Source organism: Micrasema longulum, unplaced genomic scaffold (assembly GCF_059751315.1).
Source record: "Micrasema longulum isolate JH-2025_06_02 unplaced genomic scaffold, ASM5975131v1 h1tg001714l, whole genome shotgun sequence".
NCBI lineage: Eukaryota > Metazoa > Arthropoda > Insecta > Trichoptera > Brachycentridae > Micrasema > Micrasema longulum.
Genome location: NW_028278892.1, coordinates 161,610 through 177,229, shown reverse-complemented (window position 1 = coordinate 177,229; position 15,620 = coordinate 161,610). Strand labels below are relative to the sequence as shown.

General features: G+C 32.5%; 1 protein-coding gene and 1 pseudogene across 4 annotated transcripts in view; one reads left to right on the top strand and one right to left on the bottom strand.

The window, feature by feature from the left end:
- The window catches only part of LOC148274246 (neurobeachin-like protein 1), a 217,125-nt gene that overhangs the window by 82,488 nt on the left and 119,017 nt on the right, over positions 1 to 15,620 (bottom strand). For all 3 annotated transcript variants that reach the window (XM_088237390.1, XM_088237388.1, XM_088237391.1), the window contains 2 exons: positions 9,059 to 9,208; positions 7,339 to 7,496 (listed from right to left, as the gene is read on the bottom strand). In XM_088237390.1, coding sequence (XP_088093516.1) covers positions 7,339 to 7,496; positions 9,059 to 9,208 — 308 coding nt within the window. The remainder of the gene's footprint in view (positions 1 to 7,338; positions 7,497 to 9,058; positions 9,209 to 15,620) is intronic.
- LOC148274250 (larval cuticle protein A2B pseudogene) lies at positions 2,670 to 6,281 on the top strand (annotated as a pseudogene). Its single transcript, XR_015824345.1, has 3 exons — positions 2,670 to 2,681; positions 3,955 to 4,230; positions 5,224 to 6,281. The product of XR_015824345.1 is annotated as a larval cuticle protein A2B pseudogene (transcript).

The following is a 15,620-nucleotide window of genomic DNA, read 5'->3' as shown; positions in this document are numbered from 1 at the left end:
AAACACTTTTATCTCGCGTATTTTGTATGTAAATACGAGAGATAAAATCTTTTTCTATGTCCGCGAGAGCGTTTGGAATATTACCCCAAGTTACGTTTTCTGGTGTGAAGTTGACATTTACCTTCAATTTTGTTAACAAAGTAAAATTAAGTTTTCTGAATGAAAAATTGAATATGTACCCATTTTTTTTTTCTAAAGATGTTTGATTACAGGTTACCGATGAAGTTATTTAAATAAGCATACAAACATATACATTTTCCTATCAAAATATCGATTTTACTTTATGTTGTCTTGATAGTATCGATGACTATAGCGTTTGTAATCGCGGCCTTGCAAAGTTAATTGATTTTGAGGCGCCCACCGCCACATTTGTTATTATTACATCTTACTTTTTTTTCCTGATAACGTTCCAGATTTTTGGGAATCCGATGACTAGAGTTCGGATAAACGGAGTTCTTCTGTACCATTTATTATTAAGTGGGTATTTAAATTTACACATTTTTTGCGATATTCTTCTGTAGTTTACTTAACAAATATTCATACATTTTATTATCAAGAACGTATCAATAATACTAATGTTAAATCATTTAACTAACTTGTAAATAATTGAAGCATTTCGATAGTAAAAGCGTCGCAGATTTTCTTGGTATTTTTAATTGAAACAAATAATTCAACAGTCGCAAGTTAACATTTATTCTGCCAATTTAATTTATGTTTTCATTTTAGTTTTATGACAAAGAAGTGAAATTTGGCCTAAGCCATATTTTCGGACTATTTTACCGGTAAGGATAAACGAGTACATAGATACCTTAGTTTAGCCAAAACAAAGCGTAAAAACATATTAAAACAGAGATAAAGAACATTTAAGAGAAGGTAATATAGAAGTCTAGGCATCTACAGGGCTTATGACCTGTCAATGGCTGGTTTAAGTGGCCACTTTACACACTGTGTAACATTGACTATTCTGCCCATATTTAAGCATCTATATTCCTTCAATTCTTTCATCTGTTGATGTTTGTGAAGTTAAAAAGCTGAAACCAGAGCCATCCAGTCAAATTTGGACAAACACAAAATGTTGTTGATAGCGTAAAGTGTTTTTTAAATAAACGTGATAGAATACGTAATTCTCGAACTTCCATAGCTTCTGTATCAAATAAGTAATGTACAATATTTCAAAATATACTCAGGTCTTTAGAAAAGTTAGGCTATATAGTATAATAAAGATAAAACTATATATTTCTCTGCTGTGTCCAGGCAAATGGCGAATACAGTGCTGAGTGGGACATGGTAGCAGAACCTGAATAAGGAAATTGACAGGAGATAAGTCCGCCTCGTTGTATATTCGTCGACGCACTCGCCTACCATTCTTGAGATCCTGGGTTTGATTCCTGGCATGAAGGACGTGAAATATTGATTATTTTAAACTAAAACATTTCATTGTTCCTAGGAATACTTTCTTGCCATTTTCATATAAAATGGGGGTATGAGAAGCAAACTTAAAATCTCCATTGAAGGAGTTACTAAGATATACACGAAAAACTTTGAAAAGAGAATCGTGAGATTTCAAATTATGCTTCACCAACTCAATAGAGAATGCATTCAATGAACTCAAATAAGAAGTGGTATAATTGGAACCTGTTTTTCCAAGATTTAGAGACGGTTTTGAATTACGCTATTATTTAGGTTGGTAGGTTTTTATGTATAGTTTATTTTGGCATCAATTTTCTTTTTTTGGTGGAGATTTCTAAATTTGCTTCGTATACCCACTAATACTTAATTTGTATTGTATTGTACTTAAATTTTTTTGTCAAAAAACGCCGTATTTCGGCACTGAACTGAATTTAAATTGTTCCTGGATTGGAACTTGCGTAAAACTGATCACCTTACCTTCATGTGACGGATGATCGAATCACCATGGGTAAAAAGGGGACGATGATGATATACATTTTACAGGAATACAGGTTTAATTAAATATCCGATATTGTTTTAATTTTCTTTCGAAAAAAATATATTAAAAAAATCTAACATTAAAAACGTGTATTTTATGGTATCATAATACATGTTCAAATTATTACCAACCAGTTTATTGAAAATACGGTTTCAAGCAGTAAAAAAATATAATATTGTATAAAATGTAGGTATGAAGAAAGGAGAATTTCAAACAGAAAATTAAAGTATATTAAGTCAAATTCTGTTTTAAATAAGAACACAACTCCTAAATTTTTATTTACCTACGTGTTACTACTTAAAGGTTTTAAACTGATAATATCATTAAGTGAATCAGCATTCACTTTGTAGCACTTGATTATAAATTATTATGAAAATAAAACTTTGTTTTTAGTGTTATATATTTTCATAATATTTTATTTTAAAATTATATTAATAATTCTCTAGACAAAATTTGGGTCGAAGAAATTAATAAAATTGACGAACTCGATATAACAGGGCAAATTGACAATTGAAAAAAAAACATTTTCTTGACTCTATTACACGTATAATTGTATGTCAACGATTATAACGATATATAAAAATGTAGCGACATTATTCGAGCCCTTATTACCCGGAGTAGGGGGGCGCCAGACGCCGGGGGCCATATAACTTTAGTATAAAGAGCCGGGGTAATATTGGACTAATACAACTTGTGAACACACGCCACACAGAGATACAACATGGATTTTAAAGTAAGTTCTCAATTGCATTTTTTTTTTAACAATGTTTCCTTTTCTTATAATTTATTTAAATTGTTTTTATATATTATTTTACTAGCGTGTATTGTACATTCACCGATAGGTCTTTTTCAAAAAGAATAGTTCATACTCATAATTAATAAAGACAATGCAATAATTTATTATATTACAAAAAACAATTTAAAAGTAAAAACTTAATGAGCAATTAAAAAGTAAAATAACATATAGTAGCACAATAACAAAAATATTGTCAAACAAACAAACCATCACTCAGTTTCCCCGTGGGGGTAGGCAAAGAAGATAAAACGCCATATCACTCTGTCTTTGCATACAGACCTCGATTCCGATTATTCTGACTTTCGACATGTCCATCTTCAAGTATATGTTGAATTTGGTAATGCCATGTTTTTCTAGACCTTCCTCGTTTTCTGTATGTATCAACACTCGCAACGTACCTGCATTATTTAAGTATTTCTTTCGTTGTCCATTCGCTCTACATGGCCAAACCAATACAGGGCCCCGATTACAATGGGAAGTTAACATTTATCTTCAATTTTATCTACAAAGTAAAATATGGTTTTCTGTATGACAGGCAGAATATGCATACTTTTTTTCGTTTAATCATGTTGAATTATAGGTTAGCGATGAAGATACTTTAAATGTTCATGCAAATATACTCACTTTTTTGTACACAAATATCAATTTTCTTTATAGATAGTCGAAGATAACTCTGTTAACTTCTGGATTTTGTCGATAACGTTTGTCTGGGAATTATATAATGAACGCTCCGATCACTTTACAACATGGCGGATTTAACTTCAATGGGTTTCCTTCTTCAGGTTTTTCACCGGGGGGTAACCATCGAGTCAAAAACGCTCGTCCAGGGATCAAATAAAATAATAATAGATCTTCATTAATCAAAATAAACATTGTGATACATACAACGTAAGAAAACAAAGGCATACATGGTTAAATAGTGTCAACACTCCCACACGGCAATCTGTTAGTCTAACCAAAAAAAAAAGAAAAAAAAAACTTAAGTTAGGAAATGTAAACCGTAAAAATATGGCCCTGGCTCATTTTCACACTTAGAACTGTACACTTAATCCACCGGACACAGACAAAAACCACGCTCTATTACAAATTATTTCTTAACACCTTTATCTACGACCAAAGTAAAATAGACCTAAAATTGAAAATATTTGTGTTGTTCATTATGATAATAAAAGTGTTTATTTAAATATATAAAACAATTTGTTTTTTCCAGCTGGTTATATTGTTAGCAGCGCTAGGATGCGCTCGCGCCGCGGTCATTGGCGCTCCGGCCGTAGGGGTAGTAGCGCCCGGGTACGGGGGCTACGGGGGCTATGCGGGCTACGGGGGCTATGCGGGCTACGGGGGCTATGGGGGCTACGGAGGTTACGCGGGCTATCCGGGCTATGCCGTGCCCAAGGTGGCTGTGGCGGCCCCCGCCATCGCTAAGGTAGCCGTACCAGAACCATACGACCCCAACCCCCAGTACACATTCTCATACGCTGTAGAGGTAAGAAAATTTCAAATATTGATAATATTGTAAACAAATATCTCAAACTTCTTGGTTTTATCAATTGACTTAAAAAATATTAATACCATCAATATTCTGTACTGCTCACTAGTTCGACTCCATCTAGAATATGCTTCTCTAATTTAGTCTCCATTCTATAGGACTTAAATTGACAATGTCTGTCCAACACCATTTTCTGAGAAAAGTGTCTAGGACTGCAAAAGGGTAATTATTTCTATTTTGAAATAGAGCAATTTCTTAATCTGTTTTTATTGAAGAGAAACGGAGATGGACCTGGAATTCCCAATAGTAAAAAAATGGTATAATACATGTCCCATTTCTGATGCAATCAATTTCATTATATGTTCCCAATCGTCTCACCAGAAGTCAAAATCTGCTATTTACCAATTTTTCTAAGAGCAACTAATGTTTTTATGCCCCAATATCCAGAATGTGTAGATTGGTCAATTCGTCAAACTACTTGAAATTCTTTGGAATAGATCTTCCGGCTTTTCGTTTACCTCTTCACCACTAGAACAGTGTGGGATGAATATGGATTGGCATGGGTTAGCTCAAAGTCTTATACGTTGATCGTGTTTTTAAATGATGAATTATTTACCATAATGAATTATTTACCATAATTGCATTGTCCTTGTTTGTCTATGCTTCATAGTTTAATGTTCTTTTTGCTCAGTGTCTTGTGAATGTTTCTTCATGTAACTGTTGTAATTGGCCTAGACCGTAAATATAATAAACGAATAGCAGAAAAAATACTGTGATATGGAGAATGTAAAAAAATAGCTCGCAATTTTGTATTGAGTAATTTTAGAATTTAAAATTAAGATTTTTGTGATCTATACAAGTAAGTAATGGTAAGCTATTTATATGCAGAAAAAAATACAGCATATAACCACTAATCTCGTTATTGCTAAGAATCATGAGTGACCTAACAATAAATCTTTTAGATTAAAAAACTATGAATGTTCCTTCTAGGATGCATTGACCGGAGACTCTAAAGGCCAGCACGAGACCCGCAGCGGAGACGTAGTGCAAGGATCATACACCCTCATCGAGCCTGATGGCAACAGGAGAACGGTAGAGTACACTGCTGATCCAGTCAATGGCTTCAACGCTGTAGTCCATCGTGAACCAGCGGCAATCAAGGCCGCGATCCCAGCAGTGGCGAAGGCGGTCTACCCAGGACTCGGTTTGGGCAGCCCGTATGGATACCCAGCCCTGGCAGCGCCGGCTGCTCTGCCTCTAGGAGGGCACCCTTACCTGGGGTAATAAAACTCCAAACTAACCTAGCACAAAACTTAAGAAATATTTAAGGAAAATTTCGATCAAGAACAGCAAAGAATAACCCTTTAAGTCAAACTATCAATGCAAATGAGAATCGGACTCCCTGACTGCGAAAGAAAAGTGCAGACAGAGTTCGCTGGATTACGCTTTGCTCTCATTGATAATTTAACCAGTTCAAGAGTTTGTTTTATATTTCTCACGTAAAATTGCCCAAGGAGTAAATCTTTTCAATTTCATCTGATTAGTACGCAACCGCTAACTATTGCGTTAAGCGTCGCAAATTCATACAAAGAAAAAATGACGATTGGCAAAGCATTCAACACCAAAACAAGAGAAATATGAACGAATTGGAGCAAATATGTTCAAACAAAGGTCGAAAATACCACTTTTTGTTTCTTTGGTTGCTAGGACTCATCACCAAAGTTCATCCCACACCACAAGTTAACATGGCTACATTCATCCGGTTCCTGAAGATGTCCATTCACAGTATTATCATATCCACTCAATGTGAGATTCATTTTTAAGATGGCACGAGTTAAATTCACGAAATAAATTTTAGTTTTTCTAGAATGATTACGAAGTAATGAGTGATCTCTACCAGCTGACAAACTGAACGAACGGAAATACAGACCACCAAGACCAGAAAATCGCGATCATACTCTTCATCGATTCAATGAACATATCTTAGTGTTAAGATTATTATTATGTTAAATATGTATTATTACGACTGCATGTACAAATAAATAAATGCAACGTTAAAAGAAAAACAGTTGTTTTTTTACATAATTGGTTGTAAATGCCTTAAATACCCTTGTACTGCCCCAGTTACGTAAAATGATTAAATGCATCATTTTAAATAATAAAACTACTTAATCGCAGGAAAATATTTAACTGTTTGAAATATTTGAAAACCTGTTTATTTTTCTATGCGAATATTATTAACTTATTCAACCTGAATTGAGCCACAATTTTCTAACTTAAGACTGTAGTCTGATAATAATAATACCATTTTGTGGTTTTAAAACGCCGATCTTTCAAAACAACGCCAGTAAAAAAAATGTTTAAACAATTTTTAAGGAATTAGGTTTTACTCATTTTAAAAGAATAATGTTTTGGTTGTAAATATTTTATTTTCAAAGTATGATTTTAGAAAAAATTTCATGCTCACATGGGCCGTAGATTTCCCGAAAATTTTGATAAAATAATATTTTAGGAATTAAATATTTACAACTAAAACATTTAAAAAAAAAAAAAACGCAATCTCATAAAAGATTTTAACAATTTTATTTTGTTTAAACAATGATTGAAAATTTAATGAAATACCATAAAGTTTGTGTGATTAAAAATGCTTAAATTTTGTTTCAAAAAAAAATATTTTTTTTGCTTCGAATTAGGAAATTACCTAAGATGTTTATAAAATAAATATTTAGGTAAATAAGAATGTTATTTTAAATAAATCAGTACAACAAAATTACCTTCTTTTTTAATTGAATCATACCATCGAATCAAATGTACAAACCACAAATTGTATGTAAGTTGTAAGCAAACAAGATTTCGGTTAACTTCGGTAGGTGGCGCTAGCAATTTCATTCGAAAGAGTCGGTTTAAAATAAACAAAATAATATGGTCAAAAAAGTGTGCAAAAACAATAATATAAAATAAACTTACCTCACTCGTAGATAAACCGGTATTTTTAATTCAACACACAGCAAATATTTCATATCGCGCAAAAATACAAAATGGAACGAAATGAATTACAGTTGGTAATTTAGATACATAGAGAGAGTTGTTTATAAATCTACTTACCCTGCGTCCCACGCACCCCTAGGCCCAGTAAGGAACGCTCTCCTGGCCTTCCAGTGGGTAGCGGCCCGCGCTTCGCGACCCCTGACCTGGTTTTGGAAGGCATTATACCTCTGCAGATCTTCAGCGCGCCAGTTCTTGAATGAAGATATCACCTGGGCCTAAAAATAAAATAACAACATGATATTAAAGGTAAAATCATTTCACACAGTTTTATCGTGTTAATATAGCAAAGGTTTGTCGATTAACGGCCAGATGCATCGATGAAAGTCGTAGTCCCGTGGTAATATCGCAGATTCACGGATCCGAAGTCCGAAGTTCGAACCCCGATTTACCACAACTTGATTTCTGACTTTCTAGCTAGTTATTTACTACTAGTTGAAATAAACCGTGTCCGGGCGGACGTACAATACAGTTATGTGTGTGAAATAGAACTAGAAACCTGGACTAGCGTTTTCGACTCGATGACTAATCTAGGGTGAAAATCCTGAAAACGGAAATCGATTGAAGACAACTCCAACTAGTAGTGGTTGCCGCGATCGCCTATAATGGTTAGGGTCCCGAGCTGGATTCCTGGCAAGATCGATGCGAATTATACTGAAGGTGATTTTCCACTACACTATTTTACTGTCCCGGGACTGGCACCTGAAGCATAAGACTGATCACCTCACCTTCATGTAACAGATGATCAAGTTACACTGCAGTGCTCTATGCACCACTGAATGCAAATAAGAAAATGTAAGGTACATTGTAACAACGTAAATATTTTTGATGAGGCAGCGCTACTAGAAATTGGATATAAAAAATGTTTTCTTAAAGGCGGTAAAAATAAGAGCATTTAATTGTTCGACGAAGTCTCTTGGAAATGTTAAAAAAAAAATTATAAAATAAACTAGTTTGAACTACGTCACAAGTTCTTCCGGATCAAACAATCTATGGGCCTTACTTATTAACTTGGTATAAAGTTACGCCTAGGCATAGTGGTAGAATACTCTCTTAATACCCATCCACAATTCCTCTTTCTTCTCTAACTCATATAGTGTCCATGCGGCTCGACTGTGGAATCATCTCCCACCCACCATCAAAGATGTTACTACATTATCTCTGTTTAAATCACGTCTGAAAAAACATCTCCTTTCTCTTCCTTAATCTCTCCTCCTTTCCTTTTTCCTCTTTTCTCTTTCCTTTTTTTTCCTTTTTCCCATTGAGTAATAGTTTTGATTTAAGGTAATTTATAAACAAATACGTTTATTTCTATTTTTACTCGTATATGCTTTTAGCTTTTTAATCTTTTTTTTCAATTGAATATGTTTTGTAACTTGAATGATAAAAATAAAACTTTTATTTTATTGGGTGGTTGGAAGAAATTGCCATTTGGCAATACGCCCGCCAATGTACTAATAACATTATGTACAAAAAGTTAAATAAATAAATAGAATACGGTTGGGAATACCATCTTTATTATGGTGGTAGAATTACGAACGTTCTATCGTTTATTCCAAGTGAATCGGGGGGCTAGATATGTTTGAGGAATCTAGTCAGTCATTAAAAAATAAATTGTGAGCGATCATTATGGGTTAATTTGTGTTTGTTGCCAACTTTACTATATTGCTATACTTTCGATAAATACTTTGTCTTCTGTTTTGGGAACATGGGGGGTTTATTCCAGTTTTCCCGATTATGCAGGGAAAAAAAACACGACGCACAATATAAGGTAACTCACCTGAAAATGGTTTTTGGCTTGCATTTGCTCTCTCGCTCTAGCATTGGCTCCAGCCTTACAGGCCTCGTAGCATTCCGCCCAAAAAGTGTTAAGGGGCTCTCCGACAAGAGTGTTGGTCTCTCTGTCGTACGCGATACTCAGAGGTCGCACCTGTCGAAAAAATAAAAATATATTTTATAAATAATTTGTATGAGATAAAAAACAAGGCTTAAATCGGGCTAAATATTGTCGAAATGAGATCTCTCAGGCCAATGTGTGGTAAAATTATGCACGATAGATGCACAAATGTCGAGATCTATCTAGATTACGTAAGGCTAGCCCAAAATAAGCATTATTGACAAAGTCAAGAAACAAGATCGCGAATGTTGATAGATACAGAGTTCTAGGAAGACCGAAAACGACATGGCATAACCAAATCCAACAAATACTTGAAGACTGACTCGTCAAAAGTCAGAAGCGAGATATGTATGCAATGACAGAATGATATGGCGTTCTATCATATCTGCCAACTCCTACGAAGAAACAACTATGCATATTTGTTTAAAATTTTATTTTATTTATTCTTTCAAAATGTTTGTATCATATATATTTTTTTACATTGAAGACAGTGTCGTAACTGGGGTATCATGTGCCGAGGGAAACATTTAACTTTATTTCGAAACATGCATTAATTACGTATTAAACATAATAAAATCATATAAAACTTACAAACAAAATAAATTTTGTACCTATTTGGCTTGATCACATAATATATTATTATGGTACCTATATTATTTGTCACAACTCAATACAGGTCTCACAGAGTCGAGACTTGTGCCACAATAAATGTAAATAAATAAGTTGTTTGTGAATGATTAAATAAGTAAGCATTGGTTTAAAATGGTTGTCCCTTAATTAAGGTATTCTCCATCCCTGTTGCAATTTGTTAATCTTAATGACTCCCGAGGGGGTATAATCCAGTCTTTTGTCTACGAACATTTAGGCAAACTCAAATATTGTTTAATTTTTGATTCTAAAACTTAGGTAAAAAGTATTGTATGCGTTAATGAAACCAAATATGTTTATATTATAATTGTCGTATATTTATGGTAATAATTTTTTTTTAAATAAAAAAAATAGAAATAAAAAAAAATATATAGAATACAGGCAATAGAAAGTTACTAGTCTGGCAGATTTAAAGAGTTGTTACTGGCATGGTTGTAGTCAAATTTATATCACCTGGAAAAGCATTTTCCACATTTTTTTACATTCAATAATCAAAGAAATAAATAGTAGTTTAGCATTTTTCATGTAAATAAAAATCTGTGCCTAAAAGAGTTCAATAAATATTCTTAAAATAAAAAAGCATGTATTGTGGCTAAGGAAGTATACAAATACTAATTGGGTAAATGAAATACTATCGCGTATTAGATTATTATACAATATGCACATGATAAGAAAGATAAGGAATGAAAGAATATTAACAATAAAACGTGGTGTGTCTGTTTCAGTTCAATTGTAATATTTGCGTGATACACCACAACACACGAAAGGAAAAGGAAGTCGTAAGAGTGACTGAAGAATTATAGTTAGTTGATTAGATAATCTGATGATGGATTGTCAAAGGTAAAAGTGGACACGCAGTGGAAGCTCGTAGGAAGCATAGATATAATTTGAAATAAGTTCGCGAATTTTCTAAATTATTCCAGAGCGAAAATGACGGACGCCCGCTCACACTACGCTTTGTTCGGGACTTTTTGGCTTCGCTCTTTTTCATTTTGATTCCCTGACAAAACGCCGCGTTGTTTTCTCTTTAAAATAATAAACTTTAAAGTAGATACTGACCAATTCAATAAAATACAAATAAATGCGGGATTGAGAACACTCAGACGTCGGAGCATATTTAAACTGACTTTGTTATTAAGCAATGCAACATACGACGCATCTTTGGCCCGTATGTGTCGGGAATATAACATAAAATGCCGACAATCGACATGTTTCATGACACTCTCCAAACTTTTGTGAATAATCTCTTATTTCATTTTAATCTTAAATACATCTTTAAAATTACATAACTTATTTTGTATTGTTTTGCATATTGTATGAGAAATTTCAAAATGTGTAAAAAAAATACTAATATAATATTGTTGATAAATCCACCTGGTCCATGAAGACGTATAGAAATTGAAAAAAATAACATTTTCAGGCGTTGCCTAGTATGTGAGTGAAATAATTCAATTAGATGAATCTCACTCGCATAAATAAAGGTTTCAGCTCTTTAACTTCACAAACCATAAACAGATAAAAGAATTGAAGGAATATAGATGATCAAATATAGGCAAAATGGTGAATGTTACACAGTATGTAAAGTGGCCACTTGAACCAGCCATTGACAGATCATAAGCCCTGTAGATGCCTAGACTTCTATATTACCTTCTCTTAAATGTTCTTTATCTCTGTTGTAATATGTTAATATAAACAGCTCCCCAGGGAGTTGAATCCAGTCCTTGTCTACCAAAATTTGGACAAACTCAAAATATTGTTGATAAAGTAATAAATTAAGGTTTTTTAATATGCTTAAACTCCATATAATAGTTGTTTAACCTTGCAACACCTCATGGTCCCTGAACTGGCTTCTGGCTTAAGATTGATCATGTAACATATGATCAATATAAACTGAATTGGATATACCAATACAGTACCCAATGCACCTTGGGGTACGGATAGGAATATGATGATGAAGATGTTCAAATATCTATCTAAATGTCGACAAAATTCAAAAATATAATTAATTGAAGATTGTTGTCAAAAAAAACATGCATTACAGTAAATAAAAATTATGTATGGATCATCAAAAAGAAAATATGAATAATAAAACATCTTTAATATGTGAAGTAAATGATAATGAAAATCGTTTTGTGATGAAAATAATTGACAATATCATGCCTACTAAAAATAAAATATTTAAGAAAATTAACCAACAATCCTTGTGTAAACTACAGAGACGAATGAAGCATACAAAGTTGCTTAAATAATTCAATCAGGTGAAAAATGAGAAATTAGGAAACATAAGGTATCTGAATTTAATAACTTATAATATGGTAACTGAAATTATTTTTGTACATATTAATTATAATGTAAATTATATCTAGTTGTTTGGGTTTTTTTTATAACTATCAAATGTTCATAAAGGCTATAAAAAATGGATAGTGGAGGTGGGTAGAAGTAAAATGAATAGTCTCATTCGCCCAAACCAATATTGAATCACCTGCTCCACAAACGTATAGTTAATGTAATGTTTTTGTTATTTTATCGTGTTTCTTAATATAAATAATACAGGTAACATAAACAAAATATAAACATAATTACGCAGTGTTTAAAATTGTGAATACATTTTGTAATTTCTCTCTGTATATTAATTCTTCTTTGTATATTCTCATATGTAAAAAAAATAAATTATTGCTGTGTCCTCGGCATGGGTAACCCCAGTAAGGACATATTAATATTTTTTATTGTTTATAAGTAACTAGCGGACCCGGCAGACGTTGTCCTGTGCAAACGTTGGTTTGCCTGAGATAAGCTTGGAAAAAGACTTTTCATTGATAAGTAGGTACTCAGGTACTTTTTTGTAATTAAATTCTAAAACTAAAAATTGTAAATATTCAAATATTTAATAGGTACTTGTTTATGGTTGAATTCCAAAACATAAAATAAATATTTTTTCAAATATGCCATTCTTTTTGCAAACGTCAAACTCTGGTCGTCTCACCAACAAAATGGTGTACTCATGTAAGAATACGATTTTCAAAAATGTATTGAATTTAATATTATTTAAGCGTTACTAAAAATCCAATAAAAAGAAATAAATAGGTAGAGATTACAAGGAATATAAGGAAGGAATCTGATTGAGATCCACAAAAAACAAATGCTGTTTGTCAACATTCAAAAACAAACTTTTTTTATACACAAAAAAACAACATCTTTCCATTTTTTTGCAAATGCATTCTCCTCGAATGCAACCCTGGTAGATTGATGAATTAAACTTTAATGCTCCCAACTTATTTTTTACATATTCGATTGAAGATTTTAATATCTACGAACACGCACAGCGCAATGACCTATATTTCTCCAAAAACTGCACGAAAATCGGTTAAGCCGTTTAGTACGATGACATCACACGTACAGAGGAATTACATATATAAAGTTGTGAAAAAAATAAAATAATAAAAATAAATTACATAACAAATGTTGTTTATAGAACTACTAATGAAAAAAATAATTATTTATTAAAACAGATAAGTATTCCTTAGATTGATCCGGCTGAATTAATTTGTGACATATGAGTGAAATGGAAATTATAAGTGAAATTAGCCAAACCCATTGTAGCGTCGCATCACTAACAATATCAACAGCTAAAAAAAATATAAATTCTCAAAGTAGCTACATAATCAAACGTAATTTACGAGTGTCTAGTTAATGGGACATTATTTGTGTGATTTCTAAACACGCATTTATTTAAAATAGATAAAAGTGAACGTAATTAAACGAGCTAGAAAGAAAATTCACATAATTTCGAATAGTAATTATTGTAAACGTATTAAAACTTTCTTGGGTACCTTTGAACAAATTGTAAGGTGGTTTATAAATACTACCTTTGTTCATGTCATACATTTCTAAGCAACTTTACTTCTTTATATAAAAAAAAAACTTTCACCGAGTACCTATTGATTGAGTTTTTTATAAATCAAACGACGTATCATTTTTATTGATTACATTCATATTTGTTCTCGAAGTGTGATCTTTCAGGCGTATGCGAGGTAAAACTATAAAAATAGGCGAACAAATATCTCGCCTATTAAGGGACCATCTGTATTTTTGTCTATGTTTTAGTTTTCAAAAGTTTTAATTAATATTTCAGTACACGCAAAAAAAAAAACATTAAAAATCAGACTCATTTAGAATGGTAATTTATTATTGAAAAGCAACACTAAACTATTTAAGTTTGTGGATTAGAGGCTTGAAATTGAGACGTATTTCAGCTCTCCTGAACATTTTTGAAAATTACAGATGGTTCCGTCTGCCATCTGACTACCGAATCTGTATCTGTGCATTATGTGAGGCTGAGACAAGCATTGTTGACAAAATCAATGGAGAAGTGCTGCGTTGGTTTAGACAAGTAGAGCGAATGGAATGTTGTGGATGCAGAAAACGGGGAAAACCGAAAAAGACATAACATGACCAAATCTAACAAATACTCAGAGATGGACGAGTCAAAAGTCCGAATGATCGGCGCGCGTGCATGAGAAGACGTATGAATGAAGAGGAAGGGAGATCTGTATTAAAGGCGACATACGTGGTGTAGTGGTTAAGATGCTTAACTCACGCGCGGAAGGTTCCGGGTTCGATTCCCGGTAAAAAAAAAACACAAACATTTAATGTATTTTTTCTGAAGGCTGGGCGTTCTGTTTTGATTTTCACCATTGTAATTTGGCCCTTAGGTCTGCTGTAAAAAAAAGGAAAATACAGAGTTATATGGCATTCGATCCTCTCGGCTTACCCCTGTGGAAAACGGCGTGATGGTTGGTTTGCGTTTGTTCGGCCATAGTTACGATACTCTATTATTAATTTTAATCATATAATTTTAGTTATTATAAAAAAAAAATTGAGTCAAAATAAATAAATAATTACAATAGGTCCTTTTTTCACTATATTTTTAGTTTGTCCAAATGTTTGCAGACAAAAGACTGGAGTCATTAAGATAAACAAATTACAACACAGATGTAGAACATTTTGTTGATTTATATTTACGATGAACGCAACAGTTTTTTTTATATATAATACATTCACCATTCTGCCCATGTTTAAACATCTACATTTCCGAAACTAACTTCCCTAAGATCAACAGATGGAAGAGTTGAGGAACTTTGGATGTTAAAGCATGGGCTGGATGGTGAATGTTACCAGCCAATGACAGATCATAAGCCCTGCAAATGCCTAGACTTTCATATTCCCTTCTCTAAAATGTTTTATGAATTTTTCGTAATTATTTATTCATTTATATACATCAACGGTTCAAAGAACCTTCTGTAAAAAAATATTTATAGAAATAATCACAGCAGTGCACAATAATTATTTAGTACGTAATATGAAATAATTGAATAATTGAAACTAAACAATTTAGTGAACATATAATACCAAAAAACAAAAAAGTAAAAAATAAACATAAAATCTCTGAATAAACGATAACAATAACCATCAGAAAATCTTATGTTCTAAATACAAATAAAACACATTAAGGTTAAGAATAACTAGATAATAAAAATGAAAAAAAAATTACAACATTAGTACTTTATAAATTATAAGTATTTTAGAGCAATAAAATAAAAAAACAAAAGTAAAATTTAATTCAACTAAATAATACCTTTATGACTTGAAATAAATTTCATGATGTTAGAAGAATACTGTAGAATTACTAATTTTTTTTATATATTATCAAACCACCGTTGATTTTATTACCAAACATGTGCCAGGTTATACAGGGTGTTCTTTAAACCCTGTCACATCCGAAACCACGATGATCAGT